Source organism: Dicentrarchus labrax, unplaced genomic scaffold (genome assembly GCF_905237075.1).
Source record: "Dicentrarchus labrax unplaced genomic scaffold, dlabrax2021, whole genome shotgun sequence".
Lineage (NCBI taxonomy): Eukaryota > Metazoa > Chordata > Actinopteri > Moronidae > Dicentrarchus > Dicentrarchus labrax.
The window spans coordinates 4,057,686-4,079,508 of NW_026136720.1; the positions used below are offsets into that span (position 1 = coordinate 4,057,686).

The following is a 21,823-nucleotide window of genomic DNA, read 5'->3' on the forward strand; positions in this document are numbered from 1 at the left end:
CAGAGAAAACGAGAAGGACCTGCTGCGTCCATCCACAGCGTGCACTGGATCTCACTGAAGATGGACACTGCAGTTAATCCAAACAAAAGAAGGGAGGGAAAAGAGAGAGGTGGACGTAAAGACAGTGGCAGCCAGAGAAGGGAAAGTTAAAAAGTGAAGGAGGGAATGAACAAAGGATAGAAAGGAGCAGAGACTGTGATCGGAGCTGAAGGAGAGATCACCTCTCACTGAAAGCAAAGGACTTCCGAAGCAGTCAGGATACAGCTGTGTGTAATTCAGCTGCGACTCCAGTGTGTGTGTGCGTGTGTGTGTGTGTGGAGACATTTCTGTGTGTGAGACGAGCACATAGCTGTGAAGGAGAGAGAGAGAGAGAGAGAGAGAGAGAGAGAGAGAGAATCCAGCGGGAGACGGAGGGAAAGCGTAGGAGCATTGCTGAGCGCACAGCTTGACTGTGAGACAGATTGACTCTGACACATTGTCTTCCATCAGTGTGTGTGTGTGTGTGTGTGTGTGTGTGTGTGTTTATACTAATCTGATATAGTGTGTGATCTTGTGCTAGTCGGGGGGGGGGGTCGTCCCAGTCACGCTGACCAGACCTTGGTGTTTTTTGCGTGGAGGCGGCAGCGGCGGAGGAGCTGGTGGTGGTGGGCTGGGGACAGTGGCAGGCCTAGGGGTGGGGGGCATGGCCATGGGGGGCCGCATCCCGTCCTCCACCCTGCACCGGGACAGGCGGTGGGGCTGGGGGTCCTGGGGCGGTGGCCCATCCAGGGGAGCTCCCAGACTCTCCGAGCTCAGGCCCTGGCTGGGCGGTGGGGTGGCTGGGGTGGCAGGTGGAGGAGGTGGAGGTAGTACCGGGGGAGGGGGCGCAGCGGAGAAAGGAGGCAGGGTGAGATGTTCCCGCAGGGTCTGGGTCCTCCTTGGCTCGCTGGCTCTCGTCTTCCTCACCTCGCTCTTCTTCTCCGTCTCGCTCCGCGGGGGCGTCGGCTTCAACTACCTGGAGCCACCTGGGTGGGAGGAGTCGAGGCGGGTGAAGCTAGTGCCCAGCTACGTGGGCGCACACAGGCTGTCACCAGCTGACACCCCGCAGCAGAAGACATGTGCCTGCCCGCGCTGTGTTGGAGACCCCGGTGTTTCTGATTGGTTCGATGAGAACTACGACCCGGATATCTCACCGGTTTGGATCAGAGACAACGTCCAGCTGCCTTCTGATGTCTACTACTGGTGGGTGGTAAGTAACAATATCCTTTTAACTTCTTTTTGATTCATGACACAATTATAAGTATTGTAAATAGAAGAGTATGAATATTACAGTGTGTGATAATTTAACTGTTCACGATTATTTCAACTTTTACAGGAAAAAAAACGTAGCTTAGCATAAAGACTGGAAACAGCTATTGTTGTAGTTTGTCCACTTTTTACTGTTTTTGCACAGATTAAATAAATAAGATACAAAATGTTAATAATATAGACGGTATAAATCAACAAAAAGTTTCTGAAGTGACAGCTCTGGCCCTGGAAATTGGGTAAAGACATGGAGCTGAGGCGGGCTGAATGACGCCAGGTTACTGAAAACAGGAATTAGGAAATCCATGTTATTTGACATCCATTGACAAGTACAAACAGATTTAAAATTTACAGCTTTTTACATCCAGAGGGGTATAGGAGGAAAAAGTAAATACATAAAATGAATAAATAAATAAGAATATCTGCAGCAGTTTGGCTTCATTTAGTTGTGTTTACATCATTGAAACACAGTTGGAAACCCAAAAGAAAACCCTGTATAAGAAATAAAAAGGTAGGCACATTTTTTTTTTTTTTTTACTTTGGACAGAGCCAGGCTAGCTGTTCCCCCTGCTTCCAGTCTTTATGCTAAGCTAAGCTAAGTGACCTCTTGCTCCAGCTCCATATTCATCACTGGGCACTGCTGTCTGCGACTGTGTGTCTAGGACTGACTACAGACAGACATTTCAAGTCCTACACATATAACTCTATACTCTATAACTCAACATTAAATACTATTTTGGTTAACATGGATTCATTTCTCTTCTTGGAATAAAACTCCCAAACTGAACATTTACAGGCCATATTGCAGCATATTAGCATTGATGACGTATAGTGAACCGGCAGGCTGTTTCCCTGATTTAATATCCCTACCTTCATTGATATTCATTAAAAACACACTATAACACTATATTGTCAGTATTCTGTAAATCACATTTTTAGGACATTTTAGTAGTTTTCTTTTTTGCACAGTGCCTGCAGCACCTTCACACACTTTGCAGTTGGGGGGGGGCAGTCACATGGGAGATATAAGTTTATTAGGACACCAACATAGGGGGAGTAATACATCATAATCACAGATCTCTCTCCATCCTCCTCATCCTCCACTCGCCTGCGAGCCAACCAATCCCCTCTTACAAGTAGTACATGCTCCTCGTGTATCCCTGCCAGTCTTATGTCATAGTGGAACGTCACACGGTTGGTCACTGGGCTTTTCTTAAACCACTTCTGAGTAATGTCTGAAAAACTGAAATGAATATGTCTTCGGAAAGAGTGTGCGAGAGAGAGAGAGAGAGAGAGAGAGAGACAGAAACAAGACTTAATTAAATCTCTTCAGTGTGTGTGTTCTGCTTTGTGGGTGTGTGTCCGTCGCGTGCGTGTGTCCACTTGAATCGCATGTTTCCACCATTATCTCCAGCGTTGTATGGTGTCCTTCAGCATCTGGTCTAGAGTCCTATTTTGGATCTGTAGCCTCAGTCCAGCTCTGAAATGGCTGAAAACTGCAAACACAGGCCAACAGCTGCCAAGTCATTAGGTCACACTGCAACAGAGAGGTGATGAACTGGGAGAGAGCAATAAATGAGAGGAAGAAAAGACATGGGGAGGGGGAGGTTGGATAGGGAAGGTGCAGAGGTGCTCACGTATAGAACAAAACAAAGAAGGAAGAAACACGGACGGTCGGAAAATGGTGAGGGGAGCGAGGGATGAAACAGATTTGCAAATAAACCAGAGAAATAGGGAGAGGGGAAGGAGGACAGGAGAAGAGAAGAGAAGGGAAGAAAGAAGGAATATAGAACGATGAAACAAACTTGAGAACAAAGAAGAAAAGTGAAGGGCCACATGAGGAAGGATAAACATACCAGTCTCTGCGGACTTTGATTTGATTGTGTTGTTGCTCTGTTTTCTTGTCGGGGATGCCTCTCTGTTATTCTTTATCAGACAGAACACAGTCTGGCACTTAACATGTCGCCTTTACTCCCCACAATTCTTGAAATCTTAACCCGATTTCAGACTTTCCTTTCTGTCTCTCCTAACAAATGCCAGCCATGAATGCATTATGTCACCCCAAAGTTTTTAGAGTTAGAATATCTTCAAAATTGCTAGAAACATCAGCAACTGTGAAATGTGAGAGAAAATGTGAGAGAAATCTATAAAGGGCTGTTTTTAGGAAGACCATAAAGTCACTGTGACCTTTAGGGGTGGTTCCTGTCAACTTTGAAAGGTAGAAATACATATATAAATATATAGGCTTATATTAGAGACTGGCCTTTATTTCTCATTTCCCTGTTCCCCAGATAACACAAACTCACAACTTGATAAATTCAGTATTACGTATATTTCCACAGCACCAATTCCATCTCTACAACAACTGCCATAAATAAAATTTAACACTTCCTCCAGATTTATCACAGTAAAAGTCTTGCAGCCTTTAGGTTGGCTTTTAATTTGAAAGAAAAACACCAGGAAGTGTTGAGTTTTGTTTTACAGTAGCTTGATATCAATCAAGAGTGTGGCAAAGGAGAAACATTGTTTTTTTGTTTTTTTTGTTATTGCAGTCAATCCACTACCAAAGATCAATAAAACCATTTTAGCTTAACTATAGTTAATTGACGGCTCGGTGGAGATGAAAAAAGAATAGAGAGGTAAAGGGTCAGAGACCTCAGGAGGAATAATGCACTGGCCTCTGTGTTTGATTCTCACCAATATTAGCTTTAGGGACGCTGTAATGTGACGGGACTTTAGAGCTCTTTCTGTCAGGAATCAGAAGACGGAATAAGAGGGTTGTTTCCTGGTAAAGAGTTTTTGAGGCAGACATCACTGATGCATGGTGAGAGGTAGCCGTGTAAGTACTCCCCGGTCAATTACTGCTTTTCTCTCTTCTTCTATTCTTCAGTCTGAAGTGGTTTAATATGGAGAGTCGATGTAACCAAACAAAATGGTGAAATAACCGCTCTGCTGTGTCTTTTTTTTTCTTTTTCCTTTTGCACTGCTTCACTTGCTGTTAATCCCGCATCCAATCAACCAGTGTTAGGGAGCAAAATGAAAATGCCTTCCTAGTATGCATGATTGGAGTATAGCCTCTTCAGTCAAACCTAATGTGTTATTGTGCGCTCCTGCCTCCCGAGAGGAAGGACTCAAGCGTTAAATGAAAGAAACATTTTAAAGAATTATTTGCTGTGCAGGACTTTAAATGACGTTCATGGTTTGGTGCAACATGTTCAGATTTAACATGATAAACACTCAACCAACAATCTTCACTGATTAAGGGATGTCTTACCCGCCACTTTGATTCACTTGGAAAAATCACTCTTGGTGATTTTCAATGAATCATTTTGCGTATTTGTAATTTGGTTTATACTGAGAGCTAAAACTAAAATAAAAATGCTTGATTTGAGTCTTGGTACATTGGCTACCAAAAAGGGGCTGAAATTAGAGTTCAGCCAACTAGTTTGTGCATAAAGTCCATGATCATCTGTGTTATTCACGTCACCTATGACACGTATGGCTGATCAGTGTACCTGGCAGTTAATGGGTGGTAATATTTAATCACAACTAATCTCTATTAGGGCTGCACAATTAATCGAAATATTATGGAATATGGGCAAAAGCAATATTGAACTTGCAGAAGCTGCACTATTTTGATAAAGGTAAAATGTGTATCAGAACAGCATTATAATGATTTACAATAGTGCTGCAGACAGAAATCATGTTATTTTGGTACTATAGACCTCAACAAATGTCATTCATCATCATGATTTTAATAGTTTTTTCAGTGAAAATTATACTCACTAATCGTGAATCATATAACAATCGCAATATCTGTCAAAATAATCGCGATATGCATATCATGCAGCCCTAATCTCTATGTGAGACATTGGTTGTGTGGTGCTGAACTCCTTTCAGTTTAGTGATCTCCACTTAGTTAACACTGAGTTTGAATTTACGGACATATGGTGCAGTGGATCCTGGAAGAGCAACGTTCTGCCAATGTCAATTATTAGTTTAAGCAAAAAAAGGTAAGTTGTGCTTACTTAAAAGTAGGTATCAGGGAGTTTATACTTCAGGAGTCAGAGGACAGCTAAGAGGTAGGAAGAAAGATGGCAGGGCTGCCAAAAAACATCTGCCAAAAATTAGTAGCCCCTGAACAACAGCAGTGCAGCTTGCCAAGCTGGCTCTGGCATCATGCAGGGAGTCAGAGACAGAAGAAGGCAAAGGATGGAGGGATCAAGGAGGATGAAAAACATAGAGGGAAGGAGAAAAAGAAAAATGCAGAGAGGTAACAGCATGAGAAACAAAGTCAGAGAGAGTAAAGGAAAGATTTAGTGGTCTCTGATCAGCACCGATGAGCTGCGTGGTGCATAGGCGTCCCAGAGAGAGGAAGAGATGAAGAAAGACAAGGAGGAGGAGGAGAAACAAAGAGGAAGCAAGGGAAATTAAAGAGAAGGAATTAGACATGAGGACAAGGAGACTGCTCGAGAGGATGTGTGAATGAAATTGTAAGTGAATGAGATCTGTGTTGGGAGAAGCGAATTAAGGCCGATGGTGGGTGAAGAGGAAGTGGTGACAAAGGAGTGCGAAAATGAAGATTGCAGTGTGGGAGAGAGGGAGAAGGAGAAAGGAAAAGATGTTCATGGAGAGGAACAGCTAATGAAGTGGCTGCCAAATTCCTCATCGAACTTGTGTGTGTGTGCGCTTGCGCATTTTTGTTTTGGGGGATTTTTTCGTGTGTGTATGCAGGTGGCTCACTTTCTCTTTATACGCATGAATACACATTTGCCTGTGTGCTTTGGCAGATACTAAAAGATTTTTTATTTTTTTTTTTTTTTTAATCAGACAACTTCTCTGTCAGCTTCTGCTAGTATGTGTCATCATTCTCTTTATGTCCCACAAGGAAGCTGTTCGAAACCACGATCCAAAAAGCTAAAAAAAAATATATATGAAATATTAGAAATATAGAAATATGGTTTTAATCTCGACTGTGGACAACTGGGTTCACAATAATTTCTGATTCTAAGAGCACAGACTCTGTCAGTCTAAAGTGTCTGCTGAGAGCACTGAGGTTAAAGGATAGTTCCACTATGTACATACTGAAAGAGGTTTTACTGTAATCATTCCTCTTGTTCATGCTGGCCTAACAGATCCGTTCCTATGCTCTTCCAATGTAGCTGATAAACACAAAGATCCCATTCTGGGCAAAAATATATTTCAAGGTTTATCTGAAACTAATATGAGACTTCAACTCGAGTATGAGTCTGTGTAAATCAAATAAAACGTGTTTCTTCCAAAATTAGTCTTTTTGGTATATAAGAGTCTCTAGTATTTAAAATCCATCTTTATTATTTTAATAACAGGGGTTGGAAAAGTTAAATATAACCCTCCAACCCACATTGTGAGCATGCTAATATGTGTTTAGTGTTTAGTGTGTTAAAACATGATAAAATGTGTTAAATACTAGTAAACACAAGGTACAGCTGAGGCTGAAGGGAATGTCATTAGTTCAGCATTTGGTCATGAAGGTATTGCACAAGTAAAAATAGGTAGCTATAACATTTAGGAGGATCTATTGGCAGAAATGGAATATAATATTAGGTATGTATGTTTTTAGTGTATAATAAGCTGAAAATAGGAATCATTGTGTTTTGTGTTACCTTTGAATGAACCTAGAACATACAATGCCTTCAGGTACCCCCTCTAGATAGATCCTTTAGCATTTTTCACATATTTTTACAGCCTACACAGTTGGAAGGGGAGGGCGAGGCGAGGGGTATTCAGTTAGTTGCACACTGGACCTTTAAAAGCCATCTGAGTTTTGACTCAACAAATATTAGTTTGTTGAATTATCCTGCATATTTTAGGCGATAGAAGCTGTAGGAGCTGTAACACACACATCTGCTTTTTTGATCTGTTAAATAGAGGCAACTCATTTTTGCCTGTAGGAGGCGACACCAACAGGTTACATATGCTGTTACTTTCCTTTCCTGTAGGTGGAGCTACCTGATAAATGTCAAGGAATTACTGCCACTTTCGTGTGGTGCTTTACATCTAAAAGTGAGGAGTGCCAGGTTTCCAATATTGTTATTTATTTCAAATATTCTCATTAAAGTATTTTCCCAAAAATGTAATTCCCCTCAAAAATAAAACACATTTTATTGTGAAATAATGATGATGATAAATCAAGACTATATTTAGTCAAATTAAGTTTATTATTTTGTGTTTATTACCGGTAATTTAGTTTTGGCTTACCATTTACAAAGCTTACCATCGTCTCCATTTGGACCAGAGTTTATTTATTGCTTTTTACAGAAGTCTTTAATTAAGCGACCTGGCTAATTAACATTTTAATGGATCCTATTCCATCTGAAGCACTTTTATGGCATTGCATGTTTTCCAACAAGAAATTCAACAGCATATTGAGGCTGTTTTCAAGGTAGCTGAAGAGGAAATCCTGAATAAAAGTTTCCTTGCATAGAAAACTGATTCTTCACATTCACGGTGCTGCTTTGACTGTCGGGTACTTAAAGGGAGAAATCATCTACAGTATTATCTTCCTCCCGGCTTTCCTTCAACTCCATTTACATCTTCTGTTCTTTAAACTGCCCTGCTTCTTTTCTGCTACCTCTTCTCTTTGCATTCAACACATAACTTTTCCATTTTTTACCCACTCTCATTTATTCTGGTCATTTCTGACTCAGCCAGACAGGAGAGGCTTGTCGTCATCTCTGCTGTCACTTTTGTTTATCCCTCCGAGTAGAACTGTAGGTCCTCTGGACATCTCCCTGTTGTTGGTGACGGACAGTGCAAAAGAAAAGGTGCCCGGAAAGACACTTTAGCACGCTATATGTTTTTTTGTGTAATAAACAGTTATTGTGCGACAACCGGATACGAATAAGTTGTCCGTTGAAAGCATAAACGTTAGTTGGAGTGAGAAGTTTACAAGTTTCCTTCTTGTTGCTGCCATCTGTTTTCTATTCAGCTTTTTTTTGACATGTGGACAGCGATGTCTCTGCTCCTCTGACCACAGCCTGCCCAGTCTGACTGCATCCTGTCAGTCTGACATATGGCTGTTACCTAAACACACACAGACATACACACACAGGCACAAGCACCTGCTTATTTGCACATGAATGCTGGCAAGTGCATGCATACGCACGTACATGGGTGCACAGAAAGTAACTAAATATAAAGTCTGTTGTCACATCCGATTTGTCTGCAGAGGAGAGACTATGCATTCTAACCATACTTTCTCTTTCTCTCTTTCTCTTTCTCTCTAGATGTTACAGCCCCAGTTTAAACCCCACAGCATCCAGCAGGTGCTGCTGAGGTTGTTCCAGGTATTTTATATTATTAATTCATCTTTCCATTACCCTGGTACTTTCAAATCAGCCAAGTCATTACTTTACACTCTTGGACAAAGGCTTAGGGGAATAGATTGTCTTTATTAGACATTAGGTCTATCAGTGATCCAGCTCATTTCTTTTTAATGTATCTATATATATCTTGCTTTTCTTATTCTAACTCAATGCAGCGCAGTGCATTCACATAAGGCCGTATGTATAAATATCTCAGAAGGAGGCTCGTGTATTTTTTCTGGATGCTCTCATGAAGAATTCACTTCAGTATTGAGAGCAGGATGTATTTTTATGATCAGGTCTGAGCTGCATGTTAGGTTGTTTGATGTTGTTTTATATGTCTGGAGCTAGTATAGTTTGAATCCAGTTAGCTTGATTCGATCATGGCTGTCTATCGCAGGTGATTCCGGGAAGGTCGCCGTACGGCTCGTGGGATCCGGGACGCTGCCTGCGCTGCGCCGTGGTGGGGAACTCCGGAAACCTCCGCGGGGCCGGATATGGAGCGACCATCGACGGACACAACTACATCATGAGGTGAGAGGGATGGATGAGACCAGAGACTGGATGCAGATTACCTTTAAGATATGGAGATAGAGGCCAAGATGATGACTGAAACAGAGGAGGAGGAGGAGGAGGACGAGGAGGAATAGGAGGGAGACAGCTGGAGAGTATAAGAGGGAAGAGAGAGTTAATGCCAGGAGACATCTATAACATAGTATGTGCCATTAAAGTTACATCATGCAAGATTATGTGTGTGCAAAAGGGCTAAGTACTTATAAAGAAGCGGACAGCAGATGTGTGGCTGAATCTATATTTAATCTCAGTATTTAATGCTGTCCTCTCCGATTGGTTGGCAGAGAAAGTCACCTGCCTGGTGTGAGGTCACCACAGAGTGCTTAATGTCCTAAGAAGCTGAAATGCGTAAATTGTGTCTCTCACATACACACTCATGCAGGGAGGCACACAAATCCTTTTGTTCTCGAGCGATTCGTCGTTTTCGTGCAGCAGTAATGAATCACAGAGCCTGATTGTTGTCAGTTGGCATGAACACACAGCTATATGTTGTTTCCTGCAGCGTGTGTGTGCATGTGCATGTGTGTGTGCTGTGGCCACGTGCTTGTGGCATGAAAGCCTCTGCTGGAATGACTAGTATTTTGTGTGTCGGTGTGCTAAAGCCATTAGCATCCATTAGTGTTGCTCTCAGTAGACCTGTGTGGGCAGCCTCCAACTTCCATCTCCTCCTGTGCTTCTCTCATTGCTGTGGTTTGAGTCTCATTTGTTTTAAAAATCAGCATGGACTGCAACTGTCTCGCTCACCACCACCACCACCACCACCACCCACCTCCTGTCTGTCTGCCTTTTCACTCCCCTAGTGTCTGAAAAAACATCTGCTTCACTGACATATGGGTAGCTGCACTCACTGGCCAATTTTTATCCTTTTTTTTTTTTTCCAGGTGCCTCTTCCTGTTTACATAAACAGCTCACTCCTCCAGACAGTTAGTCACATCCACTGTAAATACAGCAAAAGTCTGAAGGGTGCAGACAGAGCTGGTTCAGTTACTGTCTGACTGAAGGTTACACTGGCCCAAATCTTCTTATCATATCAGTGTTTCTAAAACCTTGCACCACCTCAGAAAATCTGTGGCCCCAAGCAGGGGTGTGTCCAGACATTTGTGACTGGATCATTCCCAATTTATGCAATTTCAATACTATTTATGGTCCCCAGTATGCAGACATATTCAGAAACACTAGCAAAAATAGACAACTCATGGGTGCTCAATCAAGCCAACATTTTGCCTAAGTTTGGAGCGTTACGTAACTCCCTTCCCAACATGCTAGCACAGCATGGTACCAATAGATGCGTTAGGTCATCTAGTTGCATATAATACCAGTATTTTCATCTCTTAAGCTGTTCCTCTCCTGCTCCTAGGATAAACCTGGCCCCCACGGTGGGCTACGAAGAAGATGCCGGCAGCCACACCACTCACCACTTCATGTATCCGGAGAGCGCCAAGAACCTGGCGGCCAACGTCAGCTTCGTCCTGGTTCCCTTCAAAACGTTGGATCTCGTCTGGATCACCAGCGCTCTGTCCACCGGCCAAATTCGATTGTAAGAAGACACACACACAAATCCTGGTGTTACTATATTTGTGGGGACCCATCATTGACAATGCATTCCTTAGCCCCTTACCCTAACCTTGACCATCGCAACTAAGTGCCTAATTCTAACCCTAAAGCCTGATTCATACTTCTGTGTCGAATGGACGCTGTAGGTAGGAAGAAAATAAACAAAAGTAGAAAAGCACAGAGCAGATTCAGAGTTTTAACCACCAACTAACGCTTTGGAGCAACGCAGACACAGATGTGAATGCTGCAACCGCGTAGGTCACTTGCAAAGGCTACTGTGCAGGCTCGAGGTATAGCCAACATACAACTATGAATCAGATGTAACAGACTAAAAACAGCCCTTTAAAGTTGTGGGGGCCTTCCAGCTTGTTGACAATTGTAGTAAAACAAGCTCACACACACACACACACACACACACACACACACACACACAGCTATGCATAAGCACGGATTAACACCCAGTGAGTGCAAACAAACATTAAACTAATTCTGTTAGTTAGTTGTCTAATAGTGCACACTAAATGGTATCCAATGTTTGACTTTAAGGCACAGAGACAATTAGTATATAGTTAGGACATAAATACATTTCATTTTACACACACAAACACACACACACACACACACACACACACACACACACAGTAGAGTTGTGAGAAGCCAGGGAGTCGCTTGGCTGGTGCGATCTGTCAGCTGTCAATCATCCAGAATTCAGAGTCGCATGCAATCACATAAAGTGATGACTGAATGTGTTTAATCAATTTCTCCCTCTCTCCCTCTCTCCCAGTACATACGCTCCAGTGAAGCAGTTCCTCCGTGTAGATAAAGACAAGGTGTGTATTTTTATCATTCACTGCAATTACTTTTGGCCATTTTCACACTCACAGTAATTTTGCAGACACGTACAAATTTGCAGCCACACACTGAGTGACCCCGCTTTGTTTGCAATTATATCATCCCCTACCCATTGTTGATGAAGGATTACAGTTAGATTATGAACCTTTCCTTTGCTATAAATAATCTTCTGCTCACTCTTTAATCCCTGAAAATAAATAAACTCAAACTAATCCCCGCTATGTGACGGACTTTGTGTGATCTTCGCCTGGTCAGAGACTCACTCTTTACAGTGTCTTTGGAGCCGGCCCAGGAATATAGATTTATAAGATTTACTCCGCCTATGCGGAGCTCTAAGCAGCCTAAAGCCCTGTTTGTTGGGACTGAACATCACCTGCAGGTAGATGATAAATGTGTAATTACTATTCATTTGATTAACAGTGCTTTTAATCTCTCACAGCAATCACAACCTCAGGACGTGTTCAAATTTAACTTGGCAAAATCTTTTCTTGTTCGGTTTGACCTTTTAAAAATGCAGCGGCTATGATTTGCATGAGGTTATCTTTCCTGTGTTACCGTATAAATCAAAGTGAAACCTTTTAATTTGACTTCAGAGGAAATTGATTGGATTCAACATTTCTGCATTATAATGTCCATAAACACTGGACCTATATTATATATATTATATTTTGGGTTGTGTAATTATGTTATTTCAAATCTTTCCAACAATGTTCAAACTCAGAGAAATCTGTAATTTTATTCAGATAACATTTCACCGGTTGCTTATCAACAGGGACATAGCCCCTTTGTGCCGGCGTCAGCATCGTGGTTGTCTGCCAGAAGTCATAAATGGACTTTTGATCCAGTTTAAAGCCACATTTGTATGATTGATTGACTGATTTTTAACTTCATATTTTAACCAGATGAAGGATTTTAGATTTTTTTTAGTCAATGGATCTAAAGTTATTAGAGAAACAACCTGAGCTAATGTTAGCAGCAGCTCAGCTGGCACGCCATCCAAGATGTCCTTTGTCTGCCAAATTGCATCACAGAAATACAGATTTTTAAGGGGAAACTGCTTTATTCAGTGTCTTTAACGGTTTTAGTCACTGGGTCTGTTTGTTCTGGCGGATGTTTCAGTAGAAACCAGAACTGGTTTTCACGCAGGAGTTTGGGTTTGATTATCTCTTTGTTTAATTTAATGACAGTATATTACTGTATTTTCTCTGTGTCCCTGTCCACCACCCAGGTCCAGATCTTCAACCCGGCATTCTTTAAATACATCCACGATCACTGGACCAGACATCATGGCCGCTACCCCTCCACTGGCATGCTAGTGCTGTTCTTTGCTCTGCATGTCTGCGATGAGGTCAGTTTCTCTCTGCTTTCACACAACCACGCTCTGTAAATCCTTGCATCACGCTGAAACTACACTTACATCATATTCATCCTGAAGAGATACACATTTGTTACACACGCTTGCTTTCCAACACCCGCTCTTCGCCTCTACTCTAGGTGAATGTGTTTGGTTTTGGGGCGGACAGCCGGGGGAACTGGCACCACTACTGGGAGCAGAACCGCTACTCCGGAGAGTTCAGGAAGACCGGTGTCCACGACGCCGACTACGAAGCCCAGATCATCCAACGGCTGGCCAAGGCTGGCAAAATCACTGTATTCCCTGGGAAATAACTAGGAAATAACCAGCAAATCACCCCGTGTAGCAAATGTTCCAACGCTGGTACGGCAACAGACACTTTAGAGGCTGCTTACAATGTGTTAGATATTCTCGCTACCTGCACCAGTTTGGGTTCCCAGTTAAAGTAAACCAAATGCTTACAGAAGTTGAGACGAAATGGTCACGAAATAGTACCAAATAATGTTATTCCATTCACTTACCCTCATATTTGGGAGGTTGCCCACCAGTCGAGGCTCTGATTGGAGAACATGGTGTTGACTCCGGGAACAGGGGCCAGCCAGATCCAAACGTAGTTCTTCTCACTTTCAGCACTGACCTAAAAGTGAGAGTTGAGCCTTAAATTTGACATTGAAGCAATTGGTTCTGCCAGCGCGAGGCTTGAAAGACAAGACCACATATCTCTTTCCAAGGGCAGCTTCAGAAAAGCAAATGAGGGCTGGACCGCAGCAAAACTCAAGTCAGTCACCACAAACATCGACTTTGACTGTGTACCACACAGACAAAGCCGGGTCCCACCTTGGATGAGTGTCTGATCCTCATCCATTAACAGAAATACAGTATAGTACATACTGTAAAAGGCCACAGAAAATCCAACATCAGCATCTAGGAGACTGTTCCACAGCCGCGAGGTGTCTGACAGTAACAAAGCGTGAACAAATACCAGGTACCGCTCTGTAGGCCTGCAGACGAGACTGACAGCACGGACACAGACTGTGGAGCTATCAGAAGCCATTGTGCTGTTAAACATTTTGAGACTAAAGGACTAATTTTCCATCTCTAACAAAACCCTGGACCATGACTCCCTTGAGAAAGAACTGCTCCTATACGAGACCAAACCTCACTTTCCACTTCTCACTGTCATAACACTTTATGTGAGTTCTGCTTCACAAGACAGTGTTACAAGTACCTTGTCTGACTGTGATGAGTCATAAAACGGTCGGTTATAAGACGATACGTGATTGCTGTGAGTTTATATCATATGACTTTCCTCTAAACCCCCCCCACCCTCCGGTCCTTGCCGGGCTTAGCAAGGCCTTCGACACCTTGCTGCAGACTCACAGAAACATGATCAAGACTTTTGCCTCTTGGCCATTCTGACTCAGATAGATCACTGCTGCACTAGCATGAGCTTCAGTTTCTGCAGAGACAGCTAGCATGGTTTGAAACACCACAGCAACCGCAGGCCCTGCTACAGTCTGTATTCACATCCACACAGAGGGAGACATGTTCTGGGAGAGAGTTGGTTTGACTGCATGAGACTCTAATGAGGCCAAAAGTCCATCTCCTGGGATTTCATGTTTGGATGGAGGCACGCTGGTTTCTGGACCGCAGTTTAATCCCCATGTGGTCTGTCAAGGTCTATTTTGGGAGGGGAGCACTGGAGACAGAGAGCTGGAGCATGAAGAACCAGTCTGACAAAGTCAGCATGAGAAACACATCATTTACCCCAATGTTTGGATGAAAAGAGAAGACATTGTTGTTGATGTGCACAAACTCTGCTGGGTTCACCACTTTGGTTTTGAGAGGACTGAGACAAGAAAAGAAAGCTCGCTCTGCTTCTTTTCCCACAGACCTCAAACTCCAACCTGACTCCTCCTATCCCAGTGGAGTTAGAGACTGTCAGGAGGATTTCACCCCAGATTAAGGCCCATATGATGGGGGGTGAAAGAAAACCCCACTGGATTTGGAACTGCTTTAACCTGTCAGCAGCTCGGCTTCATTAACCACTAGCCCTGGTCTCTGCTCAGCCAATTCAGACTTCAGCTACGTCTGGAGGGTGTGGAGCCACCGGACGCCTTACCATAAACTGTTCTGATTTTCATGATGATGGCATATCCCCCTGCAGACTGCAGATTTCATTTGTTAGTTTTATGTACTGTTTACCTTTGGGTTTACACTTTGGCTGGATTTATGCTATTGGCTCAGATTAGATTTACTTTTGCACACAGGTGGCACATTTAAAGATTTTTATCATGATTTGGTATCAAATAATACCCATTTACACATTAATAGCTTCCGAACAAATATCAGTCATGGAAGGTGCTGCTAGACTGTATCGAAAGACAAAAACAAAAGTGGAAAACAGAAAATGTGTGCCACAGAGAGGAAGGAAAATACAAGTATTTGGTTAGAGCTGAGGCTGTAAATCCATCCAAAGATGAGTGTATCAAGAAGCAGCTGGTGGCTGACAAGGAAGAGCACTCAAGGTTTCTATGCAGGTCTGGAAAACACGAAGAAGTGGTGACTGAATAAATCTTTTTAGGGTGTGATAAGTAATATTTTTACTATCCTGTCACAACAAACTAACGTATGTATGCATGGGTTTGAATGATTGTTGATCAGTAATGACTCCATTTAGGAACAAATTAGTATTTATGTAAGTTACAGGCTACTTTAAGTTATAGAAGTTTTAGATGATTTAATCAGTCCCTACAGGATTTTGCCAGCTTTCTTTTGGGATAGTTGCATCCTAAAATGCTCGATTTCACTGCAGATTTTCTAAAAAAAATTGCCATGTTTTAAGGAGAAATCGAAAATGTGAAAAAAAATTTTGCTTTTCTCTTTTATAATTAACTAAAAAATCAAATGCTTGTTCCAGTGAGGTGGAATTTGCGTTAATTTTTGCAGTTGCAACTTTCTGGAGGGACTGCTTAATGCCGCTGAACTATAGCTATAATCAAACAATTTCTTTATAATATTGAATATTTATGACTAAATAAGCAACACTCAAAGTTAAAGGTACCCTGTGGAGTTTTTGACCACTAGTAGTGCAGTGGAGCAATGTTTTTCATGTGTGGGCCCCTGCTTTGTTTGTTCACGCACACAAGGTGACAGATTCCTGCCAATGGTTTCCCATGATTCCACTGATCTAGAGGTGGCGCTAATGTGCCAAGAAATGCAGCAATGTGGCAAGAAAGCCAGGGAAGAAGAAGACTGCCAGCAAGTCAACATGGACGAAAGCAATGCAGGATTTAAAATATTTTAAAAAGTCTCTATTGCAAATTTTATGAGGAAGGAAATGCATGCAACATTAGATCTCAAGGACACTCAGAATGCGTTTTGGATTCAACACTGAATGTGAACATAAACTCCACAGGGCACAATTTTATAAGTTTGAGTTTTCATCAGGACTGTGTGGGTGTGGTTTGATCGGATTTGATTGACCGTGGCCCCCAAGCGAAAAGCACGGGGAAAAAATGCAGAACTCTCTTAATTGTAATAACATAAACTGTTGTAACTTTGTCAGAAAATTGTCTTTTCATGTCGGATCCTGTGACGCACAGTAAGGAGCAGATTCAAAAAAACATGTTTTCAGGGCCTTTAATGCTCCTTTAAACTATGAGAAAACTTTACTAGTTGCAGCTAAGAGTTCACCAGAACTTTTTTTTTTCCTTAGAAGCAGTTGGTGTATTGTTTTAGTGACTCATAATGTGCTATACAGTGAGCTAAAAAAAAAAACAAGTGAAGAAAGATACATTTGTGAAGAGAAGCCGTGTAGGAACCGTGAGTGCCAGCCGCTGCAGCAGATGGTACTTTTATATGAAATAACACCTGTGTATGTGTGAGAACCTCGGAGTCTGCTGTTAAGGGACTTAACCACATGATATTATGAAGCTCACACCTGTGTTTTATTTTTTACATGTACTTGTTGAGAAAAGGTCTGAGGGTACACAACATGAGGAGGGGTTGGGTTGTGGAACCGCCCCCCAGCAGGCGATGTGAAGAACTGTGCCTCCTATGCTGATAATCATTTCTGTTGGTGTATTACTGTATTATCTTTTGGATGATATTGTGTAACCACACGTGATTCTCATGTATCGCCATTGTACTTGTATCTGCTTTCAAAGTTTTTATCCTACTTTGCACATTTAGGATTTTACAGGATGCCGTAGAGTCGAGCCGGGCTCATTTTTAAATCTGGACATATTGTTTTTGTTTTCTCTCTCTCACACACGCACACATTCATGCTTTTGTGCCTTGTCCTGCTGCTGGACGTCCCTCGCCTACAGCTGCTCCATCGCCAACACACACCTGCTACCTTTGCTTAGTTGTTTTTTTTTGCCACACACACACAAACACACACATCTTCTGGCTGAGAGCTGTGCCTTCTGAGCTGTATACACACACCCACACACACTTCATGAAAACACACACTGCCTTCTGCTCGGGGTACAGACTCCTCCCGCTCTTCACTTCTTACTGCTTTGTACACTGACATCTAAAGATCGCTGTAGGCTAAAGGAGAGGATGTAAACTGATGCAGTGTGACTCGCTGTGAATTCATATTAGGCCATTTGTGATTTTTTTTTTTGGAACATATAGTGTGTGCTTCTCTAGATAACGTATAGTGAGGAAAGATGGCAGACAGAGGGGTCATCTGCTGGATTCAAGCCCACAAAGTTATCTTTCTGTATTGGATTTGAGCTACAAATAACAGACGGTGAGGATGATAAAGCGTCTAAAGGTTTAGAGATACCGGTGTGCACCGCTGCTGTCATGATTCAGTGTTTTCCCGGAGTTGTCGGCTACCATGGTCCTGTGTTATTGATGTTTGTTTCCCAAGATGCTCCTTCCAGCTTCCAAATGAATGTGTAAATTGTTTTTGGAGATAACACGGCTTTCATTAGAACATCTCCGGGCTCTCCGGCAGGAGGATAACACATTCCTATCACACTCATGCGGCCTGCAGTGGGTTAGAAGAAAAGTCTTAATAGTCGACTGTGCATCCACCAACCCCTCCCAAACATGGGAGACCCTGTTCCAGCATGGAAACTGTTATCAGCTTCCTCAATTTCTCTCAGTTGTAGAGCAGAACATTGTGATCAGATAGAGTGGGGGAGCAGGGTGATTCCTCTCTGTTGTGTGTCAGCCTAAATTAGAGTGGAGGTTTTTTTTTTCCAGCTAAAGTGCATGACACAGATCTGAGAGTGTTCCCTGTTGCATTTCTAACCTAAAGTAGGTCTTTTCTCCTGTTGCTGACCCAATACACCCGATTCTTTTTTCCTCTGGAGTCGATTCTTAAAATAACTGGAAGAAGCACCCGTTTTCAGGTCAGTGTCTGAAGAAATAAAGAGCTGTGTTGGATGGGAGCAGTTTGGGGTAACGCGGCCCTGGCTTGTGGTCGGTCAGGTGTCCAGGGGGCAGCATGTTTTCTCAGGTGAAATCTGAATGTGTGGTTCAGTTCTCTGATGACAGAAACAAGTCAGACGAAGCTGACTCGAGCAGCGAGTCTCTGTCACAACTTAAACTGGACTGATTCCCCCCCCGAATCATCCCTGCACTAAAATCATCTTTGTTCTACTTCTCTGTCAGTGGAATCCAGGTTCCTCTCTCATCCAGGCATATTTTTACACTGTTTTGTCTCACACATTATGTGCTGAGCCACACGTCAGTAAAGCCACAAACACCCAATTACTGATTGCCCTGAAAACGGGAAAAATGGAGCCTTGCACGACTGCACAAAGCAGCAGACGCAAACAACTGGAGTTTAACTTAATATCCTTTTTCCTGGGTAGAAAAAGAGCCACATTAAACTCATAACATTAATTTTTTATGAGGTAATTAAATAGGATGAGAGTGGAAATCAACGAAGTCTGAAAGCTCACCTGTTCAGCTCGGGGGAAAAAAGTGGACACTGTCTTTATGTCAGGGAGAATATCTACATAGCATTTCAATCCCTCACATGCATCTACATTTAAAATACACTCTTGTTGCTGAGAGTAAGATGAGAAGATTGACACCACACATGCATATGTCAGCTAACCATCACTTCATGTTTAGCATACAGAAAAAGAGTAGTATCAGTCTTCTCATTCCACTCTCAACAAGAAAGCAAAATGAGTGTTTTTCCCACATTGTCAAACTATATACTTATGCTGTGCAAAGTGCAAATTGGGTAGTTTTTTTTTTCTAGCTATAGTGGTTTTGGCTTTATTACTCTAAAATATTAATCAGAACCTCATTACTGAGCTAGAGCTAACACAAAATCAGAAAATTGGATCAAGTGGTGGTTGTCTGGGAGGGGAAACACAATCCAGTCTCCAGCTGTAACACAGGAGAATCTGGGCCGGTAAAAAGAAGAAATCACAGTTCTTGTGGCTTAAAAAAAAAAAACAACTTTAATAGCGCTCACATCTCCTCAACCTGTTTCTTTCCACTTCCAACGGCTGCAGCTCGGTGTCGTTCTGAGGTAATGGAGAATAGGTTTCTGCAGCAGGGACAGAAATTGCACTGGCTGTTAGAAGAAAAGAGCTCCAAGGAACAAATACATCCTGATCAAAAACACTGCGGGTCCAGGCTGCTGGCATCGTGACATCGCCTGCGACTGTTGCCAGCTTGTTGTGGTGTGCGAGGGCTGAGGTGAGGACAGCCTCAGGCAGCTCTTTCCTCATCAGTTCACTGGTCTGCATTGAACAGAAACGGCTCTTTAGCAGCAGTCGCCGAGCTGCAGGCTGCACATATCAGACTGTCTCTGTGGATCGTAACGCTAACACTCATACTGCTGTCAGCTATTGTGCTAGGACTCTGCAATCAAGTATGAAGTATCAAGTAGGATTAAAGGCCGCTTAGTGAATACGTCTGTCGTAACAGCAAACACACAGGTGGTGCATATGAAATGGTTGCAGGAAAAAAAAAAAAAAACCTCCAGGAATTTAGGGAGTTTAGTGTCTCAGTTTGGATGGATGGTTTCCTGCTTCATTATGTAGTCCCGGCTTTAATGTGTCATTCTTCACTCAGTAGGACTACCTTTTGGACAAGGCAGTACACGTGTATTTACTACATTGAAACATATGTATGATATGTGACCCGACTCTTTGTATCTTATGCTATTGTACAAATAAAAGCTTCATGAAACATGAGGTTCAAGTGTGACGTTGTGTTTGTGGCTTTGATTTACAGAGTGAAAGAAAATATGTAGATAAAAATCATAAAACTGGCCTCAGTGCTGTACTGTACTATCATTCTTAGATATGTGTAAACTTAATACTCGAGTATTTCTATTTTATTTGACTTAACACTTCTACTGCACCACATTTCAGATAGAATTTATTTGCACATATATATTTAGCTCCACCTTGTAAATATATAGTCATGGTGGAGCTAAATAAAACCCAACTTCATGTTGGGTAGTTTATAATAATACATACTTAATAAACTTTATATAAAAAGATGTATATCTCTTTAAAGTAACACATGTAACAAAGAGGCCTATTTGCATAATTATAGTCTTTACTTTGGGTATTTATATTCACCGATCAGCCATAACATTAATTAACCACTGACAGGTGGAGTGAATAACACTGATTATCTTGATATTTAATTCAATTCAGTTTTATTTGCACAGTGCCAATTAATAACAAAAGTTAAGTCAAATAGAGAAGGTCTAGAACGTACTCAGTGGGGGGATATATCAGGAAGCAAGTCAGGAGGATTTGAGCGACTTTGACAAGGGCCATATTGTGATGTGACAACTGGGTCAGAGCATCTCCAAACCTGCAGCTCTTGTGGGGTGCTCCCTGTCTGCAGAGGTCAGTACCTATCAAAAGTGGTCCAAGGAAGGAAAAGAACCGGAGACAGGGTCATGGGGGGCCGAGGCTCATTGATGAAGGTGGGGAGTGAAGGCTGGTCCGTGCGGTCCGATCCAACTGACGAGCTACTGTAGCTCAAACTGCTGAAACAGTTAATGCTGGTTCTGATAGAAAGGGGTCAGAACACACAGTGCAGTCTGTTGGTCTGGGGCTGTATAATCACGTTAAGGCCGCTCAGTGTATACACACACACACACGCACGCACACACACACACACACACACACTCTGCTGCTCAAAATTTTCAGCTCACCTGTTAAACTGAATTGTTTTTCTACTCTCCTTCAACAACCACTTTTATAACATCAATAAAAACTGGATAATTCAGACACCAAATACGAAATAGTTTTGGCCCCAAAAGAGAATAATTCAATGATTAAAACTTACATTTAGTCGATGTCCCCACAGTGTTGCATTAGAGGGGAGAATACTGTTATTTTTCCTCCAAATACCCTTCAAGGTTGAATTTGTTTTCCAGTCCAGAAAAGTGACCTGAGATCATTGATTGAACTTTGCCTATGGAAAAACTGGCCGTTTTTAAAGGGATCCTTGACCTCTGACCTCAAGATATCTGAATGAAAATGTGTTCTGTGGGTACCCCAGTGCTCACTAATCGCATGCAGCTGTTTGCATGTTGTATAATTGTTTTACTTTCACTGAGTGAATTTGAATATTTCTGCATACTAGGGTCCATACACAGCACTGGAATTGCAGAAACTGGGACCTTTGAGCAGTCGTATAGGTAAATATTACACAGAATGTAATTTCATTCTTTAAATGGCGTATGATTTTGAATGCAGGACTTCATTTTCATTCCAGTATTGGTATGTTTACTGGTAAAAGATCTCAATCCTCGCTGTACTGTGGGTGCAACATCAGGCAGTGAACATGGCACATATACTTCCTCTCTTTAAACAAACTGTTAATAATAGATGGTGCTAGAACTCGCTAA

General features: G+C 42.3%; 1 protein-coding gene across 1 annotated transcript; it reads left to right on the forward strand.

Moving 5' to 3' along the window:
• Nucleotides 1–667: 667 nt before the first annotated feature.
• Nucleotides 668–20,144, forward strand: st3gal2 (ST3 beta-galactoside alpha-2,3-sialyltransferase 2). The gene is made up of 7 exons (XM_051381048.1): nucleotides 668–1,228; nucleotides 8,553–8,612; nucleotides 9,031–9,164; nucleotides 10,561–10,740; nucleotides 11,542–11,587; nucleotides 12,838–12,957; nucleotides 13,104–20,144. The coding sequence occupies exons 1-7, from the start codon at nucleotides 683–685 to the stop codon at nucleotides 13,275–13,277; spliced, it is 1,260 nt and encodes a 419-aa protein (XP_051237008.1). The 5' UTR covers nucleotides 668–682; the 3' UTR covers nucleotides 13,278–20,144.
• The last annotated feature ends 1,679 nt before the right edge of the window (nucleotides 20,145–21,823 follow it).

What these genes read in the sequence shown, in the direction of transcription:
- st3gal2 (XM_051381048.1), top strand. Translation starts at nt 683, where the DNA reads ATGGCCATGGGGGGCCGCATCCCGTCCTCCACCCTGCACCGGGACAGG. An exon ending in ATGTCTACTACTGGTGGGTG is followed by an intron (nt 1,229 to 8,552) that starts GTAAGTAACAAT and finishes CTTTCTCTCTAG; the next exon opens with ATGTTACAGCCCCAGTTTAA. An exon ending in CTCTGCATGTCTGCGATGAG is followed by an intron (nt 12,958 to 13,103) that starts GTCAGTTTCTCT and finishes CCTCTACTCTAG; the next exon opens with GTGAATGTGTTTGGTTTTGG.